Below are 25,586 nucleotides of genomic sequence, written 5' to 3' on the forward strand. Positions count from 1 at the left end.
ATTATTATTTTTGCAGCCTCCCTCTGTTAGCTTACTTAAGGGTAGCTTGCTTGGGATACTGGTGATGCTGTCTGAAGCTGATGGAAGTGAGCATGCAGCAGCTCACTACAGCCTCTCCTCTGCCTCCATGCTGCAGCCTGTCTGTGCAGCAGCCTCCTCCCTCATGCCATTCATACTGTGCAGCACTGTCACTTCCTCCCAGTCGGCCGAGGAAGTGGCGTGGCACCCGACCGGGCCCCTGTTCAGCGACATAAGCGTGCGCAGCCTATTGCATTAGGGTGTGCACCCCAAAGCACAAACACACACGTCGCGTGTATATATACATACACATACATACACATATATATATACAAATGCACTCTTGCATGCATGCATACATACATACATAAACAGAACCCCTAGGGAAGGTGAACCAAGTGTCTTAAAGGCAAAGCGACACTTGCACCTTCCCATTGTGAATTGCCGGCCCCGCGGCCCTCGCATAATGGCGACATCATTTTTTTTTTAAAGAGCATAGCAGCAGTGCAGCAAGAAACCTCAATTTTGAGGCTTGATTAGGGTAGGGTGACCACATTTAGAAAATATCATTCAGGGACACTACCTTGCCCCTCCCGGACCCCCTCTTCACACCGGACACAGCGGCGTAGTGTAGGTTTCAGCGTCCATTCCCCCCCATATTTCATGTTCATCCCCCCCCATATATACTAGAAGTACTAGTGAGTCCATGATAAAGATTTCACCCCCCTCCCTCATTCCATGCACTTACTTGGTCCTGGGAGCCTGGTTGCCGCTTGCACATCACCACCGGTGGGCAGCAAATGGGGCCCGCTGGCTTCCCCACTATGCCAGCGCCGCGGGCCCCACTTCACTTATTTGGGGCCCAGCTTGTTCCAGGACATTACATTGTCCCAGAATGAAGGTGCCTGGGACAGACCCACAAAACACAGGACTGTCCCAGACAACCCGGGACACATGGGCACCCTAGTCAACCCGTGCGCGTCTGTGTTCAGCAATAATACCCATCGGGTGGCCATATGTGCATGGGCCATCTGATGGGCAAATCACTGTGCCCATTTTGGATTGACGACATAGCAGCGGAACTCCATTTTTGTTTTCGGGAGACACTGTTCTTCTTGTATGCAGCCTCCAAACACATTCAACACAACAGGCAGCCTCACCACATGTGCACAACATCCTTTATCGCCCCTGTCTGACTTTCATTCTCAGGTGTTCCACTAATGGGGACACCAGAGACAATTCATCAGTAAACACAAAGCAAGAGTATGATTTAATTGACATGTGCTGAATGAAACAAACACAGGGCGTTTTCTCCATTCAAGAGGACTTCAGCAGGGCCCTTCACATGGGATTCTCTGGAGAGACATCAAACAACATGTTCACTTTCAGGGAGCGTGTGTGCCATCGGTGATCAATTGAGATGTCTTCTTTTTGTCCCCACACCCTCCTGTTGGGCTGCTCTGCCTTTAAATGCTCTGGCCAAATTTGTGTCCCTAGTTCAGCCATAAATGCTGGGGTGTCATTGGAAAAACAGGAACTATCACTATAAAACCCTTTTGACATCCTCCCCCATCCCCCCAAAAAACACTAATAGGTCATTTGCCTGAAATTCAAGTCAAGTAAATTTCAATTTTTAGTTTAAAATATTTGTCTAAATTGAACTAACATTTGAAATGATTTTTTAATTCCTAAAAGAATACACATTATAGTTATTGGTATTGATGTAAGGAAACAACTTTTACTATAATAAAATAAAACAATTTAGCAAGTTCTATTCCTGTTTTAATACTATGAGGCTATGTCCATACGGACCTGGAAAAATAACATTGTTTAATAAATTACAACATTGGCTAATATTCCATGACAATTTCCCTTTAAAGAGTTAATAATGTGTTGACCTGAACTCTTCAAACTTTATTCAGAAAAAAAAAAATCATTAAAAGGTCAGATTTCTTGTCATAACGTGTAATAGACTCAGCAGGCTCTGGGTGACAACACCACATTGACAGGGCATTATTTATTAAATAGCGAAAACAGTAGAAATAAAAGTAGTCTGTTACATGTAATAACCGCGATCGGTAAAGAATTGACCCTTCCGATATTCCGTAATCGCGAACAGTTCCCATAAACATTACCGGCTTTTTGACCTATCCGCCCACCCGTACTTGTAGTTCATTTGCTGTGCGTATCTCTTCCTTGTCATTTACGCATTGCCCTCTACCCTGGTTGTGTGCTGTGTGTTGGTTTATGTGATCTATGTGCTTGTAGATGCTATTATATACGTAATAACAAGGAAGGACATTTAGTGGGTCAGGGTATGTATTTTGTTAAACAATCCTTGTATTAGGACAGGCTAAGTTATTTCACCAACTTTTAAAGTTTATATTTATAATCATTAAATGACACCCATGTGATCACTTTATGGAGCCTTAAAGGCAAAATATAAATGTTTGGTGTTTCACAGTTTCATGTACTTGAGATATCCTTGAGCTAGGTTTGTAAATATTGAGCTAATAACTTTTAAACATTTATGGAAATCATGTGAATATCTCCCAGTTATCTTATGAATTGTCATTTCACCTGATTCTCATCCATGTGTAGGAATTAAAATGATCTGTAGCTATAATTTTGTATTTCCATGATGTAAGTCTGCTTTGCATTCAATTGCTAAATTCTAGAGTTTCTAAACTGTGATGTGATGTTAGAATTTATAAATTGAACAGTAGCTTATTGCAAAGCATTAAGATGATGCTTATGTTAAAATTCTTCATAGCATAATCAGTTTGAAAGTAGATGTTCACATCATGGCTAAGTATAAAACTCTAGAAAGTTCTCAACTGTGGCATGATTTTTTATTTCTCCCGGAAATATTACTGTGATGTAATTCCAGTAAAATACAAGTTTAGCAGGCTAAGATTGCCACAAGGCATATGTATGTATATGTGTTTGTAGTATCAGTTAGTTAATAACACGTAGCTAAGATACTGTCATCACTGTACTGACCAGGTGCAGGAATGTAAGAACTGGAATTACGCGTCCCTCTCCTTTGTATCAGATGAGCCACGTGGTTAGACCGGATGGATGAGTTTAGACTCTATTCATTAAATAGGTTAAGGGTATGTGTGGGTGTAGTTAATTGTGGGAGGAGCTACAGTGCTATATAAGGAATGTACTCTATGTATTCAGTACTCAGACTTTGCTGTATTTTGGTGACGCTAGTCCCTCTGAGTCCCGATCGGTGATCCAATAAAGAATCTCTTCCTTCCTGAAGAAACCTGTGTCCATCTCTCTGTGCTTGGCTTCCGTCAGTTTCTCCGGTATCATTACCCTCAGTGCATTTTTTTCATTTGATAATGTGAACATTAAAATCATTCTCTACTAAGAGGAACTGGCTCTGAAAATCACAAATAACATCTACGGTAATAACTTTTTTTTTTTCCCATGAGATGCTATGTTTTCTTTTATAGATTTAGCAATAGACATTCTAACCCAGCTCAGACAAGGTACAGAAAGGGCAAAGATTGCTAATGATGAGGTGAAATACAAACTTTATGTATAAGAAGTGTACTGCTCAATGTTTCAAATTAAGCGTATGCACCGTTTCTCTCATTGCACAGTAGATGGGAAATTACATAGTAAGGTGGTAAGGGAAGAGGAGTTAAAGGACCACTATAGGCATCCAGACCACTTCAGCTCAATGAAGTGGTCTGGGTGCCAGGTCCATCTAGGGTTAACCCTGCCTGCTGTAAACATAGCAGTTTCAGAGAAACTGCTATGTTTACATATGGGTTAATCCAGCCTGTAGTGGCTGTCTCATTGACAGTCGCTAGAGGCGCTTCCGCGCTTCTCACTGTGATTTTCACAGTGAGAAGACACCAGCATCCATAGGAAAGCATTGAGAAATGCTTTCCTATGGACTGATTGAATGCACGCGCGGCTCTTGCCGCGCATGCGCATTCAGCCAGTGACGTCAGAAAAGGGAGGAGAGTCCCCAGCGCAGAGGGAGCTTAACCCCTTCCTCCCCCTTCAGCCCGGCGGGAGTGGGACCCTGAGGGTGGGGGCACCCTCAGGGCACTATAGTGCCAGGAAAACAAGTTTGTTTTCCTGACACTATAGTGGTCCTTTAACTGATAAGCTTCTCTGAAGGTGTTTTTAGGGAGATTTTAATGGACTGCAGAGAGTCGGATGTCCCATGGGAGGGCATTCCATAAGGAAGGGGCAACACTGAAGACTTCCTGCAGGTGAGAGTCTGGGGTGCGAGAATGGGACAGTATTGGATTGATGGAAAAGCGAAGAGGTCAGGCTGGAGAATACCTACAGGCACACTTTGTAAGTAAGCACAAGAACTGAGAACTGTGTCCTAAATAAAACAGGAAGCCAGTGTAGAGTCTGACTGAGGGGAGAGGTTAGGAAGTTGCTGGACGTAAGGTAGACGAGTCTGGGAGAGGCATTCATTAGGCCCTGTAGGCAAAATTGGCACTTTTCCGGCCAACAAATGGAGTGGTGCAATAATCCATCTGGGATACGAGAGCATGCACAAGTGTCTTAGTTGCTTTGTGAGTTAGCTCATTCACTATGTGACCGGCCAACAGCCACGATACAGCGTTTTACTTGCAGACTTCTCCAGCCACTGAGGTACAGTAAGCTGGACCGGGAGCTACCACAATCTTCTCTGGAACTCTCCATCGGATCAGGCAACCACCGTGATCCGATAAAACTTTTAACAGAGCGCTTTCAGTCCCAGGCCCATATTTCAGAGGGCTAATTGGATGGTTTATAGAGGAGGTGGAGAGGCATCAAAAGACACCGAGAACTTGGGGGAGCTCCTTATATTCGCGAAAAGCGCAGCATTTGAAGGTGACTGGGAAATTCTACCCAGCCTGCTTAAACTCTGTACCGGATCGGTGGCTAGCAGCGTCCCGCTGAACTTTGGACTTCCACCTAAATTGGGCTAGCCAGATCCGATCCAGGCGCTCTTTGGACACATTAGGCGCTCCAGAAAGCCGGGGATGTATGGCATGTGACGGTGCGATACTTCATTGTATGTATTTTCGGGGTTTTATTATGTTCGGTTTTCTCCCTCAATTATCTCCCAGACACAGCGGGGCCTGGGTGGGCTTATGTTACTTTGAATGGAGACCCCCAGCCGGGGGTCTATGTATAAATTCAGTGTACCTTGCCTCAATAAACCAGTTCTTCTTCCTCCTTCACAAAGTCTGGACTGTTGCTTGGGCGAGACCGCGGTAACCTGTGCAGGAGGCTATAATCACTCTGGAGCTATTCATAACTTGGAAGGGGCGACCTAGGCGGTAGTAACCCATCTTCCAGAGGCTATACCGCCACACACTATTCTTAATTGTAATAATATATAACAAAATGGGGAGGCGGGGCCTGCCCGCCATGCAGAACGGCCGCAAAAAAACAGTGCTCCTGCAATTGAGCGAAATTTTACTAAGTAAAAGTTAAACGGGTACCTTAGTAACGACCAGAGAACGCGGTCCGATACATGAGGGGGCACTGGACCTGGGGAGAGGCTTGCACTCCGTGTTTTAGTCCCCCAGAAAGACTCAAGTCGTCCGCACAGGATGAGGCCTACTTAGGCGGTGAGCGGGGTAGACGGCCGCTGCCCCGCTATCCCGCCCGACTGAATCACGCCGGACCCCCTCAGGGTCACGGAGCAGGCCCTGTCTCCCCCCTGGGGCCGGTGGGGGTTATCCCGGCCCAAGCCTCAAGACCCATGCAACAGTGGTGAACCTACGGCAAAGAATTCCCACCATACTGCGGACGAGATCCTTAACAGCGTGTAAAATGGCGGCAAACGCTCTCAACAAAAATGGAGTCTAAAAAGCGTGCACCTTCCCTGTACAGACCGACCCCACGAAAGAGCCTGCAGAACCTAAGCAAGGGCCCACTCCGGGCACCTGAGGCCTCAGAGAGGACCCCCCGCGGGCACCAAGGTACCAACTGTCCCCACCCACTCCCGATTACCTACCGCATCCACGGGGAGAGCCACGGGCATTTGAAGCAGGATATAACTCTCCACCAACGAGACATCAGGTGCACCAACTAGGAGGCACTGTAAGCCGAGTTCCAGGACCGGGAGACCGAACAGGTCACAAGGCACTGCACTGAGGGAAATAATCATTGCAAACCGGACCCGGCCAAAGAGGGACTCGTATCAGTGTAACCTCAGGGGACTTAATAGCAAGACCATGCCCCACATTAGACTCACGCAAGTTTAGCCTTATTACTTAATTATTACTTAAATATCACTTTTGGTTTTAATCATTTCACAGCGCAAGCAACGTGGCATAGTGCTGCACACATAACATATTTTTGATACTGTAATATTGTTTAACTATGCATCCACTAGATAACATGTATAGCCTGCCAGTTCCGTATATTCATCAGTCTACTCCCAGTATGTTATGCCAACATCTTGTACCTCACTTATTGACCTTGGTAATTCTCACACCACTTTAAAATGCTCAGTTACAAATCTTAACAGGTCTCAGGGACCCATTGTTTGCCACTGTTTGACAATATTGTTTGACAGTCTTGATGCATAACTCTACATGACGTTACTTAACTCTCCCTTGTCGCAAGCGTTGAATTCCCCTCTAAGCTATTGACCATAAAGCTGACCTCTCATAATGGAAAAAAAAAATCTATGCAAGTTTACCTATGTACCCCAATGTTATAAATGTCATAAATTAAAAGTGTGTGGAATGCCGTCGGGGTACCACATACACATTGTTAAACCTTCATGCATTACAAAAATAAAGAATTAAAAAATAAAAAATAATATATAACAAAATTAATTCTTACTCATTAGACCTTTCCTAGTATCAGGGAATTTTCTTTGTAAAGAGGAAATCAGTTTTGCTAAGTAATCGATTTACTTGGACTGTTTTCTGTGACTTAAGGGATACAATGTGCCTGTTCTACCAATTGGGGACTCGGTGAAATAGCATGAGGATTAAGAGGCTAAGAGGCTTTAAGGAGTGATTATTTAATTTGCTTGGGTTCTAGAATATAAATTCATAAATATCTGTTTTGAACACAGGCAGTTAAGCAGTCTGGACCTGACACACTTTTGGGTCAACAGGGTTACCTAAAACCATAACAATTCTTTAGTGTGTTTAACAAGTGATGGAAGAAAATGTAACTTAGAGTAATTTTGTATCCAGTTGCTATCTATGCACTTGTATCAACTGGTTTAATTATCAATCACATGGTACCTCTAAAAGTGTAGAGATAGCTCAGTTGGCTAATGCATCATCGGTAGAATCTGTTCAACCCTTGGGTCGCAGGTTCAAATCTTCTGAGGTAGATAAAATGAGTACCATTAAATTGGGTAATAGTAACCACCCCTGGATGTTGGGCTAATTTAACATCTTCAGGATGTACTTAAAACCAGAGTACTCAGAGTGTACCTTTCCTGGTTAAACTGAACTTTAATTACACACAGCAAGCTATTAACAGAGCATGAGATAAGTTAATAAAGGAAGTGTAAACATTAGATGACTCTTTACAGGGATTTGACTCGTAAATGGCAGAGAATTGAGCAGTGAGACCATAGCTTCCCTTTAACTATTGCTTCCTGATGTCATTTGCAAATATTTGGTTATATAGACTAGAGAGGGAATCCAAGTAGGTTAATGTTAATAGGACTTTTCTCTGATACTGTTACTGCCTTCTAACCATGTGACCATTGATGGGCTCTCTGTGGAAATCTATATTCAATATAAAAGAAATGCATGATATACTCATGTTTAAACAATATTTATCTTCCTCTTCTTTTAGATGACAAAAGTGTGTGCTGTGTTCGGAGGCTCTAAGGGAATAGGTAAAGCTGTTGCCAAATTATTGGCTCAAAGAGACTATAAAGTGGCAGTTATATCAAGAAATCTGGATGTCGCTAAAGTCACAGCAAACGAGATTGGAGGTTTGTGCCCAAATAGAAGTATTTATGTTATTGTGTCTACAGTTTGTGTTTTTCCATACATGCCTTCAAACTACATCACAGTTACTACTTTTATTGCATTTAAATGCTGCATTCTAAATGTCCTAGTAATTCTGTCACTGAGGACTGGGCACCTTCTACAATTGAGCTCTCGTGGTCTAAGCATCCTTATGTCAAGAGCAGGATATAGTCAAAAGTAGCTAAATGTAAAATGTATCAGGGCATGCTAAAACCATGCTAAAACCATTTCCTCACTCTTCTGTAGTTTCTTCTTCCCTTGGTGTACATGTGTATGTTTCATGTCATGTTTAACTGCTTTCAAAGACACCCAAAAGTGCCACATCCATTTTTTTATTTTATATCTATATATGTACACGTTTAAAACGCTACTTTTTTGTTTGTAATTTTATTTACATTTTTTTTTTTTTTAAAAGCTCACTTGGCTCTTAGTTGTGATGTTGCAAAAGAGCAAGAGGTGCAAAGCACGTTTAAGGACATTGTGAAACGTATGGGTCATGTGAACTATCTTGTGAATGCTGCAGGTATTAATAAGTAAGTCTCATCTTAGGATATATTATTATTAGAAATTTGTAGCTAATAGATATCAGTGGTAAACAAATACACCAACATGGATACCTGGAGTTTGTAGGAGATACCACCCAGACTAAATGCCTTGAAGTATTTATTAAAAGTATTTAACCTATACTATTAAAATACAATTTTAAACACATTGCAAAGAAAAAATCAGGACGGATTTTCCCTTGTGTTGAGATGCAATTCGCTATAAGTGTTTCTTCAATCTGTGTATGTTGAACTCCAGTTTTCCTCTATGTAAGTTAGAGCTGTGTCCCTTCTTTTGGTTACTTGGTTAATGATGTCCATTAACCAATCAGATTAAATGAAGGTCACGAGTCCGCTTCTTGCCCTTCATTTTGGCTTCAGGAAATCCTGTATCACACAGTTGCGGCACGTGAGTTCTTCTTGGCGTCTGGACTGTCTGGTTACATCATAATAATGTATCTCCATTTCCATGGACACATTCCAGTGCACAAATATTCCTGAGAGAAGGAAAAAGATATACTGTGGTCCCTTTTACCTCGTGAAGCACAGCCGAGAAATCCCAACCGGGTCAACTGTGCTTGGAGAGCTAATTCCTGATGACTTGCAGTCCAAGTGAGTGGGATCAAGCTTATGCTCCATCCGCTTGCATCCTCACCTCTGCGATACATGGTACAAACCTAATCCTGAGGCCTCGGCCAGCAGACTGCAGTCGAGAGGAGATGGGAGTAGTGGTGAGTACCCGAGTGCTGAGCTTCATTCAAAATTGTGCACATAGGCAGTCAAATGCATTAGGAAGCGGGTCCACATGGATGGGTGACTGTGGGAGGGTGTGTGTTGCAGTAGGCCCTGGTGCTTGGTGGGACGGCTATCTTGACTGTTGGGCCTCAACCATGCAAATCCCAATAATTTCAATGCTGTGTAGAGAAGGCCATCAGATTGCACCAGTGGGTACCGTGATATCCCCTGCTGGTCCAAAGGGAGTGGGGACAGGGCAAAAGAACATATACTAGTGGAAGATCGCCCTGTTTCTCCCTTTCATGGATCACCCCAGGTGTGTAGGCCACAAAACCATTCTGGTCCACAGGCTATGAAGTGGGGCTCCAAAGAGCTAGGTAGTCATTTGAGTAACTTGTGAGGGTATTATCACACCATAGTATACAAGTGTTTTGTGAGGAGCACATACTATGCACGTCTTTCAGCCATGATGACTAGGCCCTGACCCAGTTATTTTATTTATGTATACTGCATTTTACATATGGATTGCTAAATCATTGATAGCAAAATGCATAGCATACTTTATACTAAACACAAAAATGTAAATAGTATACATATAATGTATATTTAAAAAAAGGAAATCTTTAAAACCTAAAAAAAAAAAAATATTTAGTGTTATTCGAAAGAACGTCACAATAAAAATCTGTATTTAATCCAAATGGATTTTTATTTGAGAGCCAGTTACAATATTTTCCAGAAGATAGGTGGCGTGCTGCCTTAATAATAACTACACACAAGATTTGAGCCAGTCACAATAGGCTCAATTACATGTGAGTATGTTAACTCCCTTCTATTTGCACTTACAACATATCATTAAAAAAAACTATATTTGTTTATCTTTTTTCATTCACTCAGTGGATTTTTTTTCTTTCTTTTCGTTTAATACAATTTGTTAAGGGTAGCCATTAGTAGTGCTCCACTATATATATTTTTATTGTTTCACTGTAAATATTCATTTTGATCACATATCATTGGTTATTACAAGCTTGAGGTAGCTTAGAAATGCTAGTTATAGGTGTTGTAAAGGATCCTATTATCCCTGTAGGACCGATCCTTGCAACTTCTCCCGAAATCCCAGCTGAATAAAAGCAGAGTAGTGATTACGGCTCCCAATCCCCCAAACATGAGTCAAGACTTCATGAAAGGGTAAAACGATCTGCTTTAATGCTGGCCACACTCGGCCTTTTATGCTGGTCTTCCAGCCAGGGAACTCCCACAGGGGACCTTGTGGAAAACTGTGACACAAAATACAGAACCAATTAGTTTACAGTACAATTATTAAACACACCCACAACAAGTGGTCGGAGAAAACCTAATTATCTCCAGGTAGAGAGAAACATTTTCTTTTTACATTTTGACAAAACTGTACTAAAATCAAAAACTTATATTTCGCCGAACGGAGTCCCCATGTTCAACATACCCCAGATAGCTTGAATCTGAGCACACAAGATAGACGAATAGCGCTCAGATACCACGAACACAGTTCAAATGCCATTGAGTTAAAGTTTTAGTTCACCGGCTGTTCATGCCAATGAATCTGAAAAGAGTTCCATAACTTATCCTACCTGGGGTCGGTTTAGTTCGTATGTTATGAAAGTCCCGAAAGGTAGAGTGTTCGTGCGTTAAGAAACAAATGAACTGGATGTTGGTAAGCTTCAGCGGTGTTCGGCTAAATAAGTGTCCGAAAATAGTTCCAGAGCGTTAACGACAATCTACGGCTGAGCGTTAGATTTTAAAATGACCGCCGCCACGTGTTCGGCAAACAAAGGCTGACCACCATTGTAGGTGGTCAGGTGGTTCGGGAGTTTGTTTGGCTATTTTACTAAAAACACGAAAGAGACAAACATACGAAATACTGTTTCCCTTGATCCGCAAAACAGGGGTTTTGTCACAGGTGTGAACTGTTAAGTATGTGTTCAAGTATGCTGCTAATTAGGTTTGAGAAGAAAGTATGGCTACTTTGGTATGTACATACAAGAATAGCTGATTAGGTATGACTCAATGTGTTGGTAAATTAGGTATGTGTGAGTCTAACAGGGTGTGCTTTTCTTAATAGACCTTTTATCTTTCTCCTACTATATATATGTAATTGTTCAGCGCCATTTAAATTACTGGCAGAGTTTCAGATTAGGAACTGCCAAAGTGTGTATGAATTGTATGAATATATATGTGTATCTATGTACACATTCTAATCAAACAGCAGTGAGACTGCTTTGTCCTTTTATAAACCAGGGGCCCGGAGCAACAGATCTGTATGTTGAAGGAACACTATATAGGACCCGGAACACAAACATGTATTTCTGACCCTATGGTATTAAAACCACCATCTAGCCCCCCACTATCACCCACATGCCTCCAAAAATATAGTAAAATCTTACTTGTATTCAAGTCTGCAGCTGCTGTCTCTGCCTCTGGCCTGCCTGCATGCCTGACATCATCAGAAGTGATTCTGTGAGTCAATGACAATGCTTTCCTGTAGGATTGGCTGAGACTGGAGTCAGTTCATGGGCAGAGTCAACACAAGTTAGACACAGCCCTGGCCAATCAGCAGGGGACTCTAGTGTTCCTTTAATATTTATATACATTTTTGTTATATCATGTACCATATTTTGTTACTATCTGGTTTACAAATACCTTAGGCCAACAGGAATTACTTTATTTAACTTAGGCAGTTCTTTACTGACAAGCCGTCATTAATTGAGTGTGATTTTCCATTTAGGAATTTTCGACTGTTTGGATGGTAAATGCCTTCCTAGAAGGTTACCTACCCCCGGTATAGAATATCACTGATCTTTAATGGGTTTATGTAGTCTAGAAGGTTCTTTAAAATATGTATATATGTAGTTTAAAATAAAAAAAAAGTTTCAAATTACATATATAGTTGTTTGTGCTCGTTTACAAAAATTAGGGTAATGCTTTTTTTTCTTCTTCTCTTTTTTAATGGAATCCAGTGTTTTCTAAGAACAAATCATATTTTAAAATAAATATTATATATGTATATGTAAGCACACACAGCTGCAATCAATGATTTCTATATATAATGCTATTTTTTACACAATGTATTTTATGTATAACAATAACAGCTAAACAAAGATATACACTTCTGGCCCCAGAGGTTTTGTGTTGTTGCTATATAAGATAAATATTTTAGGAAGCAGATTAAATGTACAGTCTATGCCTCAAGCCTGCTGTCTTGTGTCCTAGAAATGCACTGCTACTGAGAACCACATCAGAGGATATTTTATCACAACTGTCCGTCAATCTCATAGGGCCAATCCAGACATGCAAAGTGGCCATTAAAGGCATGATTCAGCAGCAAGGAGGAGCCATCGTTAACATAGGTAAGATCAATGATGGGGATTAAACTGGCAAGGATCATGTTACTGTTTTATATCTGATATTGCTATTTGATTGCTATACCCTTTTCTTATACTGATACTATATTTGGTGTAAGCACTTTCCTCCAATTTTAGTGTAATAATTTGATGTATGTAAGTTGTTCTGTTATATTTAATATGTATGTTTGTGTATCTTTATTATTTTTACCCAAGTCAGGTGTTTTTAACTGACTCTGACTATTCTGTGCGTGAGAACATTTTGCTTCATATTGTTTTTGTTCATTGCATGTTCATATAGCATTTTAAATTATTTTGGAGGCTAGTGCCCTAAAATTTGTATGTTGAATCCAGTATAAAGTATGTATGTATAAACGAGTGCAGTCTTTCTGTTATCTGTGTATATGTGTGTGTAAGCCACCCGAAACATCTCTCTCCATGCTGTATAGGCCCACAATGTGCCTGGGGTATAATTACAAGAAAAGTGGTTGGTGAAGGTCTGAGTAAAGTAAATGTGAGGCTGTGTACCAACATATGTTGGGAAAATTTATATGAATGTCATTTAGTAAGAGCGATGTTTTTAAAATTGAGCTGTCAACATGGAAACCAATGGAATGCTCCTGCTGAGCCTTTAATTCTTTCTCTCTTTTTTTTTTTTTAACATTTGCAACACTTTGTGTTAGAAAGTTTTCTACATCTTTTCTATTCTTCCGTGAGCTAAGAAGGGAAAAAAGCACAGGGGAAGTTAAAACAGACTCAGCCAATGATATTTGTTTGAAGCCTTTTAAAGCTGAATTTTCACTTTAAGGAGCACTATAGGGTCAGGAACACAAACTTCTATTTCTGATCCTTTAGTGTTAAAACAACCATCTAGCCCCTTCTGGCCAGGGGTGTATTTACCCCGAGGCAAACAAGGCATTTGCCTTGGGTGGCACTTTCTGGGGGAGCAGCAAAAAAAACACCTCAGGGACCCCCAGGCTGGCAGCGGCGGAGCTTTCTGGGTGGGCGGCGAGGTGTGAATGATGTCATTCCGGCTCCGGCATCACTACGCGGCACACGAGGGAGCTGAACAGGAGGATTAGTGCTCCCTCGCTGACTGCAGTGACCGATCGGCTGCCCAGCAGCTCTGCAGCCCCAATGGACCCCAGTATTCCCAAAGTTAGGGAGGCTGGGGGGATTGAATAAAAAAAAAAAATGTGAGTGTGTTAATGTGTGTGTGTGTGTGTGTCTGCTAGTGACTGTATGTGTTTGTTAGTGAGTGTGTATGTCTGTTAGCTAGTGTATATGTGTCTGTCAGTGAGTGTGTATGTGTATTTAGAAGGCGGGGTGGGGGGGGTAGGTGTCTGAGTTTTGTCATGCCTAGGGCAGCACAAAACCAGGATACACCACTGCCCCATGCCCTCTCTTGCCTCCCTAAATATAGTAAAATCTTACTTGTATTCAAGCCTGAAACTGCTGGCTTTGCCCCTGTCTGGCTCAGAATAGCAAGCTGTCTGCTGACAATATCAGAAGTGTTGTTCTGAGCCAATCACAATGCATCCCCATAGGATTGGCTAAGACTATGAAGGAGGCAGATCAGGGGCAGAGCCAGCACAAATCAAACACAGCCCTGGCCAACCAGCATCTCTTCATAGAGATAAATTGAATCATTGAATCTCTTTGAGGAAAGCTCAGTGTCTGCATGCAGAGGGAGGAGATACTCATATGTTGTGATGCACACTAGGCAAGACTGAGCTAGGAAGCAGCTCTAGCAGCCATCTGAGGAATGGCCTGTGAAGTTATCACTAGGCTGTAATGTAAACACTGCATTTTCTCTGAAAAGACCGTGTTTACAGCAAAACGCCTAAAGGGTGAACAAATGCAATAAGCTGTAGTTATTCTGGTGACTATAGTGTCCCTTTAACAGGATTTTTAATATATAAACTATATTTTAGCAAATAGTTTTTTTTGTTTGTCTTTTTGTCTGAAAAATAAATTTAAATGTAGAAATCCAAACACCTATCCTAGAACTGGGTGACTCCACCTTCGCTCATTGACTATCGTTTTTATAAATGTTGCCCTTATGTGAATATGCTGGCAAATGAGAAGCCAAAACAATATTTCTGTTCTCATCATTTGCATTGTGTGCCCTGGCTGTGCCTGCACTGACCTAGATTGTAACATCACATGCTAAATCGTTAATATACATTTTAACAGGAAAAGGAGCATTAGATGGGGTAACAAGGTTAACAGATTTATAGGCATTTTTTAATGGTTATTCTGTAGTGTAATTTTCAGAAAAGCTACAATTCCGCTTACAAGTGAAAATTAACTAGTTATTCTTTCATTTAGTTTTGCTTCTAAAAGATAATTAAAAATAAAAAAAATCAATGAATATGAGCATATTTTTAAGTGTTTTTCAAAATGAATGCCATTTTTTTTTTCTAACAAAACACTGTAAACTTTAAGTAAAGTTCTATTTTCCTCTCTCTCTACAGCGTTACCAAATAGCTAGATATGGAGTTAAATGACTCATAAAATATAGAAAGCACTGGTCAAATGCAACACTAAGTGAGGTCTAAGTTTAATGATGTTAAAAGTGCAGACTGGAGCCTAAGTGGGGATTTGTGGTTTGGACACAGAGGTCCCCTTAAAGTTCATGAAGAAATCATTAATGATCACAATATACTGGATGAAAGGGGGATGAAACTGGCCTTAAAACTGGGACATTTTAGAAAGCTTGTTACACTTGAAGTGTTCCTTTGGGGGGCACAGTAGAACAGTAGAGGACCAAGGACTGAACTTTGGGGGACACCAACAGAGAGAAGAAGCAGAGACAGAGAAATAAATACTGAAAGAGCGCTGGGAGAGGTAGGAGGAGCACCAGGAGAGAGTAATATCTAGTAGACCGATATTGCGGAGGATGAGAAGAAGCTGTTGATGATCTACAGTGTCAAAAGCCGCAGACAGATCAAGGAGAATTAGGATAGAGTAGTGACCACGAGATATTGCAGCGAGTAGATCATTGGATACTTTGGTCAGTACCGTTTCCACAGAGTGCTTAGCGTGGAAACCAGACTGAAGCGGGTCTAGCAGAGAGTTAGACTCAAGGAAGTCTGTCAATCTCGCATACACAACTCTTTCAAGGATCTTGGATGCAAACGGCAGTAGCGAGATAGGAAACCTCTTCTAATGTAGTGGGTGCGAATGAACATAGAACAGCAGAGGGAGTGAGGTTAGGGGAAGTATTGTAAGGGGAAGAAGAAAGATGAGAGATCTCTTCCCTGATTGTATAGATCTTATCAGTGAAGTGACATAGTTTAATACAGTGGCAGCTGCCACACTGAGCATCATCCGCAAATGTATGCCTCTGCATAGTCCACTCTCAAATGTAATACCGAACTATAAACTTTTTAACTTTTCTTTTTTTCCTCAATAACCTTTGGTCACAAAACGACCTGCTTTGCTAGTCTGGTATTTTCTCCCATTAAGCGTTAAGTTATGTAATGCCTTTAAATATGTTTTTTTGTTTTTAGTTTTTTCTTTGTATCCGTTATGTTTTTTTTTGTTTTTGTTTTATAATGTAACATTTAAAAAAACAACAAAATAATCTGATATTGTTTTGTGAATTTGTAACATTGATGATATAAGCTCACTTATTCACAGCAGAGTTTATGGCTGCAATTGCATAGTGCTTTTTGAGCACTAGATGGCATCTGAGAGCTGTCAATGTAGAACAAAAATAAAAACCCAGTCCTACTAACTAAAGGTCTGCTCTTTTTTTTTTCTTTTCAGTGATGGCATACAGTATCTCACAGAAGTGAGTACACTCCTCACATTTTTGTAAATATTTTATTATATCTTTTCATGTGACAACACTGAAGAAATGACACTCTGCTAGAATGTAAAAGAGTAAGTGTATAGCCTGTATAACAGTGTAAATGTACTGTCCACTGAAAATAACTCAGCACAGAGCCATTAATGTCTAAACCGTTGGCAATAAAAGTGAGCACACCCCTAAGTGGGAATGTCCAAATTGGGCCCAATTAGCCATTTTTCCTCCCTGGTGTCATGTGACTCGTTAGTGTTACAAGGTCTCAGGTGTGAATGGGAAGCAGGTGTGTTAAATTTGGTGTTATCCTCTCACACTCTCTCATACTGGTCACTGGAAGTTCAACATGGCACCTCATGATAAAGAATTCTCTGGGATCTGGAAAAAAATAATTGTTGCTCTACATAAAGATGACCTAGATTGTCAAGACCCTGAAACTGAGCTGTAGCACGTTGGGCAAAACCATACAGTGGTTTCACATGACAGGTTCCACTCAGAACAGGCCTCGCCATGGTGGACCAAAGACGTTGAGAGCACATACTCCACGTAATATCCAGAGGTTGTCTTTGGGAAATAGACGTATGAGTGCTGCCAGCATTGCTACAGAGGTTGAAGGAGTGGGGGGTCAGCCTGTCAGTGCTCAGACCATATGCCGCACACTGCCTCAAATTGGTCTGCATGGCTGTCGTCCCCGAAGATAGCCTCTTCTAAAGATGATGCGCAAGAAAGCACGCAAACAGTTTTCTGAAGACAAGCAGACTAAGGACATGGATTACTGGAACTATGTCCTGTGGTCCGATGAGACCAAGATAAACATATTTGGTTCAGATGGTGTAAAGTGTGTGTGGCAGCAACCAGGTGAGGAGTACAAAGACAAGTTTGTCTTGCCTACCGTCAGGCATGGTGGTAGGAGTGTCATGGTCTGGACCTGCATGAGTGCTACCAGCACTGGGGAGCTACAATTCATTGAGGGAACCGTGAATGCCAATATGAACAGTGACATACTGAAGCAGAGCATGATCCCCTCCCTTCGAAGACTGGGTCACAGGGCAGTATTCCAAGATAATAAGGACCCCGAACACACCTGCAAATGACCACTGCCTTGCTATAGAAGCTGAAGAAAAAGGTGAGGGACTGCCCTATTGAGCATCTGTGGGGCATCCTCAAACGGAAGGTGGGGAGCGCAAGGTCTCTAAAATCTACCAGCTCCGTGATGTCGTCATGGAGGAGTGGAAGAGGACTCCAGTGGCAACTTGTAAAGCTCTGGTGCACTCCATGCCTATGAGGGTTAAGGCAGTGCTGGAAAATAATGGTGGCCACACAAAATATTGACACTTTGGGCCCAATTTGGACATTTCCACTTAGGGGTGTGCTCACTTTTATTGCCACCGTTTAGACATTAATGGCTCTGTGCTGAGTTATTTTCAGTGGACAGTACATTTACACTGTTATACAGGCTGTACACTTACTACTTTACACTGTAACAGAGTGTCATTTCTTCAGTGTTGGGGCACCCTCAGGGCACTATAGTGTCAGGAAAACTGCTTTGTTTTCCTGACACTATAGTGATCCTTTAACGTGTATAGTTTGGAGGAAAAACTAGATGGGGGGGATATTTTAAATACATAAAGGGAATCAACACAGTAAAGAAGCAGAATATATTTAAAAGAAGAAAAACTATCACAACAAGAGGGACATAGTTTAGTATATTAGTAAATTAGTATAGGGGCAAATATTTAAAAATATCAGTAAATCTTACTTTACTGAGAGAGAAGTGGGTGCATGGAATAGTTTTTCAGCTGATATGTTAGAGGTTAACAGTGAGGGAGCTTAATCATGCGTGGGATAGGCATAAGGCTTTCCTACATATAAGATAAGCAAGGAACTAATGAAAGTATTTAGAAATTGGGCAGACTAGATAGGCCGAAGGGGTCTTATATGCAGATATTCTGTTTCTATGTAACTTCAACGTCACACATTTATGGACTGATCATATGCATTCCTTATGCAATCTATTAGACTGGCTGAGCAACAAAGGAAATGTGATTCATAAACAAGGTTCAACCTTGCTGTGTACCTTGATGGCTAGCCAGTGATGAACATTTTGTTTTGATTTGGTCATGACTATTTGTTTAGTTGCTTAAATGATAAGCTCTTACATCAGGCATTGAAAACCCTACGCATCACCCCCACTCAGGGGCGTACCTAGAGCATTTGGCACCCGGGGCGGGTCCTATTTTTGGCACCCCCCTCCACCCCCCAACTTTAAAATGTAAAAAGCAACCACATTTTTTTTTTTTATGTATTTAGCACTAAGCAGTGTTTATGTTTTTAAATGTAAGCATGTTTTTGTATGGAGTATGTTTGCGTGAATGTAGGATGTGTGTCTGTATGTGGTGTTGGCATTTGAATGCAGGTTTTAGTGTGGTTTTTGAAGGCAGTGGTGTGGTTATATATAGTGGTGACGTTGAAATGCATGGGTGTATTTGTGTGTAGTGTTGGCGAGATTCTGAGATGTATGCACATATACACATACACACACACCTAAATACACACTGACACACATGCAGATACATAGACACATAGGAACAATATATAGGGGGTAAGATACCACAATCCAAACTGGGGGGGGGGGGGCACTAAAACTTTTCACTAAGGGTAATGTGCTGCCATTGGCAGCATGCAGTGCACGTTGGCATCAGTCAACAAATTTGCATATAATTCACATTAGCCACCCAGATTTCTTGTTCGTGGGCTAGTTGACACCTCTTAAAGTCGATCTTTGTTTATCAGATAACTCCCTTATTTGCTATCCTTATGTGGGATTGCCATATTTAGGGACACCAAATAAGGATAAGGGAGCTATCTGCTAAACAGAACTCTAATTTGGTATCTTTAAATATGGAAATCTCACATAAGGACACCAATTTAGAGAATTATCAACTAAACAGCTAAAAGATGAATAATAAAAAAAAAACCTTTTCCTAATTTCAGTTGTTTAGTAGATAACGCCCTTATTTGTTATCCTTATGTGGGATTGCAATATTTAAGGACACCAAATAAGGGAGCTATGTACCAAACACATACACATTTATATACACACACAATAACACAATAGGTGTATGTCTGTGTGTATATCTGTGATTGTGTGTGTGTATGTTTATATATACACGTGTGTATGTATGTGATGTTTGCGTGTGTATATCTAATTATGTGTGTTTGTAATTGTATGTGTGTGGGTCTGTGATTGTGTATGTCTGTGTTTATGTGTGTGGGTCTGTGATTGTGTATGTCTGTGATTATGTGTGTGGTTGTATGTGTATCTCTGTAGTTAAGTGTGTGTGTGTGTGTGTATATATATATATACATACACACACACACACACTTAACTACAGAGATACACACACAACCACACACATAAACACAGACATACACAATCACAGACCCACACACATACAATTACAAACACACATAATTAGATATACACACGCAAACATCACATACATGCACACATTTAATAATTAAGAGGTCCACCCAGCCTCCCTACCTTGCTCTGGGAGGGCTAGAGTGGATCCTCAGTCCCTGGTAGTCAGTGGTTGCTGCTGGGATCTCTGTGCTCTTCATGCACACGTCCCTTGCACATCCTGTAATATGACGCCGATGCTTGGATGATGTTATGTGCCGACTCACTGCAGGGCGAAGACAGTCAGATACAGTCAGATGTACACAGTTATACGCATATACTGTCAAATACAGCCACATGCACACCATACCAAACACATAGTCACTTGCACACTGTCAAACGCACAGCTGCAGGCAGACAGTAACACACACAGTTAAAGACCGACAGTCACACACACACAGCTACAGGCAGACAGTCTCACACACACACAGTCTCACACACACACACACAATTACAGGCAGACTGTAACATAGTTACAGGCAGCACACAGTCACACACACTCAGTGACATGCAGACAGTCCCAGGTAGACAATCACAGGCAGACATTCATACATACAGGCACAGGCAGACAGTCACACACACAGTCACCAAAAGTCAGTCTCATGCACAGTCACAGGCAGACAGTCACACTCAGTCAGAGATAGACACAGGCAGACATTCACACACAGTCACAGATAGTCACATGCAGACATTCACACACACAGTCACAGATAGTCACAGGCAGACATTCACACACACAGTCACAGATAGTCACAGGCAGACATTCACACACACACACAGTCACAGATAGTCACAGGAGGACATTCACACACACAGTCACAGATAGTCACAGGAAGACATTCACACACACAGTCACAGATAGTCACAGGAAGACATTCACACACACAGTCACAGGAAGACATTCACACACACAGTCACAGGCAGACATTCACACACATTCACAGACACAGTCACAGGCAGACATTCACACACAGTCACAGACAGTCACAGGCAGACATTCACACACAGTCACAGACAGTCAAAGGCAGGGATTCACACACAGTCACAGACAGTCAAAGGCAGGGATTCACACACAGTCACAGATAGTCACAGGCAGACATTCACACACAGTCACAGATAGTCACAGGCAGACATTCACACACAGTCACAGATAGTCACAGGCAGTGGCGTACGTACCGCAGTCGCAGGGGTCGCAGCTGCGACCGGGCCCGGCACTCCAGGGGGCCCGGCCGCCCTGCGGCCCCCCGCGACCGGGTAGCAGCTGCCATGCTTTGCGGCCCGCATGTTAAGGGGTCCATCGGGTGGCCCATGCTGTCAGGGCCACCCGATGGACATGGATTGTAAGGGGGCCCGGTCTGCGCCGAGCGCTTTAAGAGCGCGACCGGATCCCCTGTGATGAGATCATCACACGCTGGTAGGAAGTGACCGCACGTCACTCCTCCCAGCATACTGAGAGCCCGCGCGGGAGGAAACAGAAAGGAGAAGGGAGTCAGAGTGAGAACTCTGACTCCCATCAGGCTGAGCCACCACTGGACCCCAGGGAAGTCACACATGGTAGGAAACATTTTGTGTCTCTGTATGTGTGTATGTATGTGTGTCTGTGTCTCTGTATGTGTGTATGTATGTGTGTCTGTCTCTCTGTGTGTGTGTATCCGTATGTATGTCTGTGTGTGTGTGTGTATCCGTATGTATGTCTGTGTGTGTGTATGTGTGTCTGTGTCTCTGTATGTGTGTCTGTCTCTGTGTGTGTGTATCCGTATCCGTATGTATGTCTGTGACTCTGTGTTTGTATGTATGTGTGTCTCTGTGTGTATGTTTGTCTATGTCTTTGTCTCTGTATGTGTGTGTGTGTATGTGTCTCTGTATGTGTGTATGATTGTATGTCTGTGTCTCTGTATGTGTGTGTCTCTGTATGTGTGTATCTGTCTCTGTATGTGTGTATCTGTATGTATGGCTGTGTATGTATGTGTGTGTCTGTGTCTCTGTATGTATGTGTCTGTCGGGGGTGTGTGAATGTGTTTGTGTCTGTATGTGTCGGTGGGGGAAGGACCCACAGTCAGGGGGGAGAGGGTTAGGGTAGGGGGGGGGCACGGATCAGATTCGCACCGGGGCCCCATTGAGTGTGTGTACGCCACTGGTCACAGGCAGACATTCACACACAGTCACAGATAGTCACAGGCAGACATTCACACAGAGTCACAGGCAGACATTCACACACACAGTCACAGACAGTCAAAGGCCGGGATTCACACACACAGTCACAAGCAGTTTCACACACACTCTTTCTCTCTATCTCTCTCTCTCTCTCTCTTACTTACTGGTGGAGGAGTGGAGTCAGTGAGTCCCTGGGGTGTTGGAGTTGGGGAAGCAGGGCCTCCTTCCTGCTTCCCCTCAGTGTGCTGCAGTGAAAGGCAGCAAATGGAGGCTGGCTGTAGCTCCGCCCCCGCATCCGGTTTGGCTCCGCCCCCAATTCTCCGTGCAGTACACTGTACTGCTGAATTCCCAGCCCCTGCGTGTGTGAGCTGTGTGGCTCCCGGCGCCCTGTGCAGCCACACAGCTCACAGAGTCACAAGCCCTGGAGGCACCCCTTACCTGGTGGCACCTCCCTAACTGGTGGCACCCGGGGCGGACCGCACCCCCCGCCCCCCCCTTAGTACGCCACTGCCCCCACTTGTGGATAGTCCAAGTACTACTTTTATCACCATGCAAGGAGTCAAATAAGCTGGCCAGCTACTGGTACAGTCATTTTGGGTTTTTCCATCTATCACTGAAAAACAAATAAGATTGAGGTGCAAAAACATCAATATCTACATGCAAATGATATATGTGAATTCTTTCTCTGAACTAAACTAAACTACAAGACTGGTAAAATAATTATAGAAAGTTGCATTAAAAAAAATGGTGGATGTATTGGGTTTGACTGAAGACACTAAGGAATTATATGATTTACTATTTTTCCTTGTGATACCGGAGAAACTGACGGAAGCCAAGCACAGAGAGATGGACACAGGTTTCTTCAGGAAGGAAGAGATTCTTTATTGGATCACCGATCGGGACTCAGAGGGACTAGCGTCACCAAAATACAGCAAAGTCTGAGTACTGAATACATAGAGTACATTCCTTATATAGCACTGTAGCTCCTCCCACAATTAACTACACCCACACATACCCTTAACCTATTTAATAAATAGAGTCTAAACTCATCCATCCGGTCTAACCACGTGGCTCATCTGATACAAAGGAGAGGGACGCGTAATTCCAGTTCTTACATTCCTGCACCTGGTCAGTACAGTGATAACAGTATCTTAGCTACGTGTAATTAACTAACTGATACTACAAACACATATACATACATATGCCTTGTGGCAATCTTAGCCTGCTAAACTTGTATTTTACTGGAATTACATCACATTCCCCCCTTTGATGCCTCTGATATTTCACAATTACTTGAGGCATCACTTAACCTTGGTTTGCATATACCTCAGGTTACCATGAACCAGACCAGACTTATCTTATGATGTGAATCTTTTAACACTCATCTTCCTGCATTGGTTCTCCTTGATCTAGAGCCTTATACTTATATATCGCCATTATCTGTGCAGCAGCCTTCCTCTCTGCTATACTTCCTATCAGGCTTTGCACAGACCTAACTACTAAGGGTATAAGACACGGTAGGAGTAGACACAACAGTAAAATCAGTAGGACTCCACCTACCACTGCCTTAAGCCCTCCAAACCACTCATACCAGCTACCAAACCAACTACTTGGATTGTACCCTTTCCATACCTGAGTAGGCACATGCACTAGTTTAACCATATGGCTAGTAAGCTCAGCTATTGCTTGCCCTTCGTCATCTATTTGAAGACAGCAATTGCTCAGGTTAAACTTCCCACATACACCTCCCTCTACTGCCAAAAGGTAATCCAAGGCTAATCTATTTTGGTACACTGCTGTCCTCATCCTGGTATTATGCTTCGCTAGAAGATTGAGTGCTTGTGAGGTCTCATTAGTAATAATCTCAACCACCGCCTGTAATCTTATAATACGGTTGAGCATATAAATTGGGGTTCTATAACCAAAGGTACCATCTTCTGCCCACGTGGCTGGCCCATAATAATCTATGATACGCTGGGGAGGCCATTCATTATCTTCCCAGGTGCCTATCTCTAAGGGTCCCCTTTTCTTCCTATGATTCACATCATACACTTTAACACCTAAAGTCTCACCTGTTTCAATCGGTAACAAGAAGAAGGATGGTTTGAGCATACCCAACACACATGCCCCTTCCCAGTCCTGTGGCAACTCCGAATAGGCTTTCTTACCACAGATCCAGTACAAATTTGCTGGGGCTCTCCAGGTAGATGTGATGGATAAATCAAACCACACATCCTTTAAACTGGCATATCTAGCAAACGGGTTAGATGGTTCTGAGACATTTGAAGCCGACCACCAAGTTGTATTTTTAGTATCATCATCATAAGCTTTTTGCCCTAGACAAGTTAATTCTCCTACAGAAGTATTATACATTATTCCTTTCCTTGCTATGCAAACATAACCTATGATGGAGGTCTTTAATCTCCACTCAGATTTACCTCTAACACTCAAATGATAATCGGCTTGTGTAGATATTAGTTGGTCAACTGCCTCAGAACCGGACATTACCTCCTTTGCTTCCCAAGGCCATTGGTCTCCCATGTTAGTACCTCCACACACATAGCAGTTGGTAACATTAAGACTACCGGCAATACTTTCAGCTAGGTCAATGAACAGGTTTTTAGCGTTATGGGGGATCTTATTATCTATACTCATCTCTTCATAAAAGGAATGGTATACTTGATGAGTCTGGGAGGATACCGTATCAGTCTCTATTCCTATAAACAATAATGTCCCAGGATCTAAACCCGTCCCGTATATCTGAAACCCAAATAAATTTCCATACTTATCTAGGAACTTGTCGGGGTTATTAATAAGTATATGGACTGGGTTGCATTCCATAGACTTACAATAAGGGCTAGTCGGCAACTTAGTCACTATCATGTCTTTATCTACTGTCTGTCCCCAAGTCGCCCACCCCACACAAGACCAATATGGACAAAAGTTATAGTCTTTATTTGGGCATCTAGGACTCACATATTTATTTTTACTACTGGGACAAATATATTTATCATTAGACCCATACGTCCTCTCCCATCTAAGATCCCCACATACATTCCACGGTTTTCTACCACTTGATATCGCCTTACATGCATCAAATAGCAGAACACCCGAAGAATGTACGGATTCTAACACCGTCTTATTAATTAGGGTCCCCTGAGGATCTCCATTCCTGAGAGTCAACCAAATTGTACGAGGTTGATACTCTGGACTGAAGCACTTAGGTTCTCCTACTCCTAAATGGCACACACTATAGTCTATATTTAGGTATCTACATCTTGATACCTCTCCTTTACATTCGTATTGTGAATGCCAAATTAGGGTTTGGGAAATATGGTTACCTGTTCTCGTAGTCTTAATGCATACCTCACAGCTAGGAGTGTCGGTACCTCTACCTTCCTGAATATAAAAACACATATAAATAAACACAATCAAAAGCACATCTTTCGCCGTCATCCTCAGTCTTCGTCCGTGCGATGGAACCTCAGCTTCCAGGATGTGAGG

General features: G+C 42.3%; 1 protein-coding gene across 1 annotated transcript in view; it reads left to right on the top strand.

Annotated features, from left to right (window-relative positions):
* Positions 1 to 2,215: 2,215 nt before the first annotated feature.
* Positions 2,216 to 25,586, top strand: part of CBR4 (carbonyl reductase 4) — a 33,861-nt gene continuing 10,490 nt past the window's right edge. The window contains exons 1-4 of the mRNA XM_063460021.1: positions 2,216 to 2,333; positions 7,825 to 7,966; positions 8,419 to 8,536; positions 12,524 to 12,660. Coding sequence (XP_063316091.1) covers positions 7,825 to 7,966; positions 8,419 to 8,536; positions 12,524 to 12,660 — 397 coding nt within the window. The 5' untranslated portion in view covers positions 2,216 to 2,333. The remainder of the gene's footprint in view (positions 2,334 to 7,824; positions 7,967 to 8,418; positions 8,537 to 12,523; positions 12,661 to 25,586) is intronic.

The sequence above is a fragment of the Pelobates fuscus genome, chromosome 6, assembly GCF_036172605.1.
Source record: "Pelobates fuscus isolate aPelFus1 chromosome 6, aPelFus1.pri, whole genome shotgun sequence".
NCBI lineage: Eukaryota > Metazoa > Chordata > Amphibia > Anura > Pelobatidae > Pelobates > Pelobates fuscus.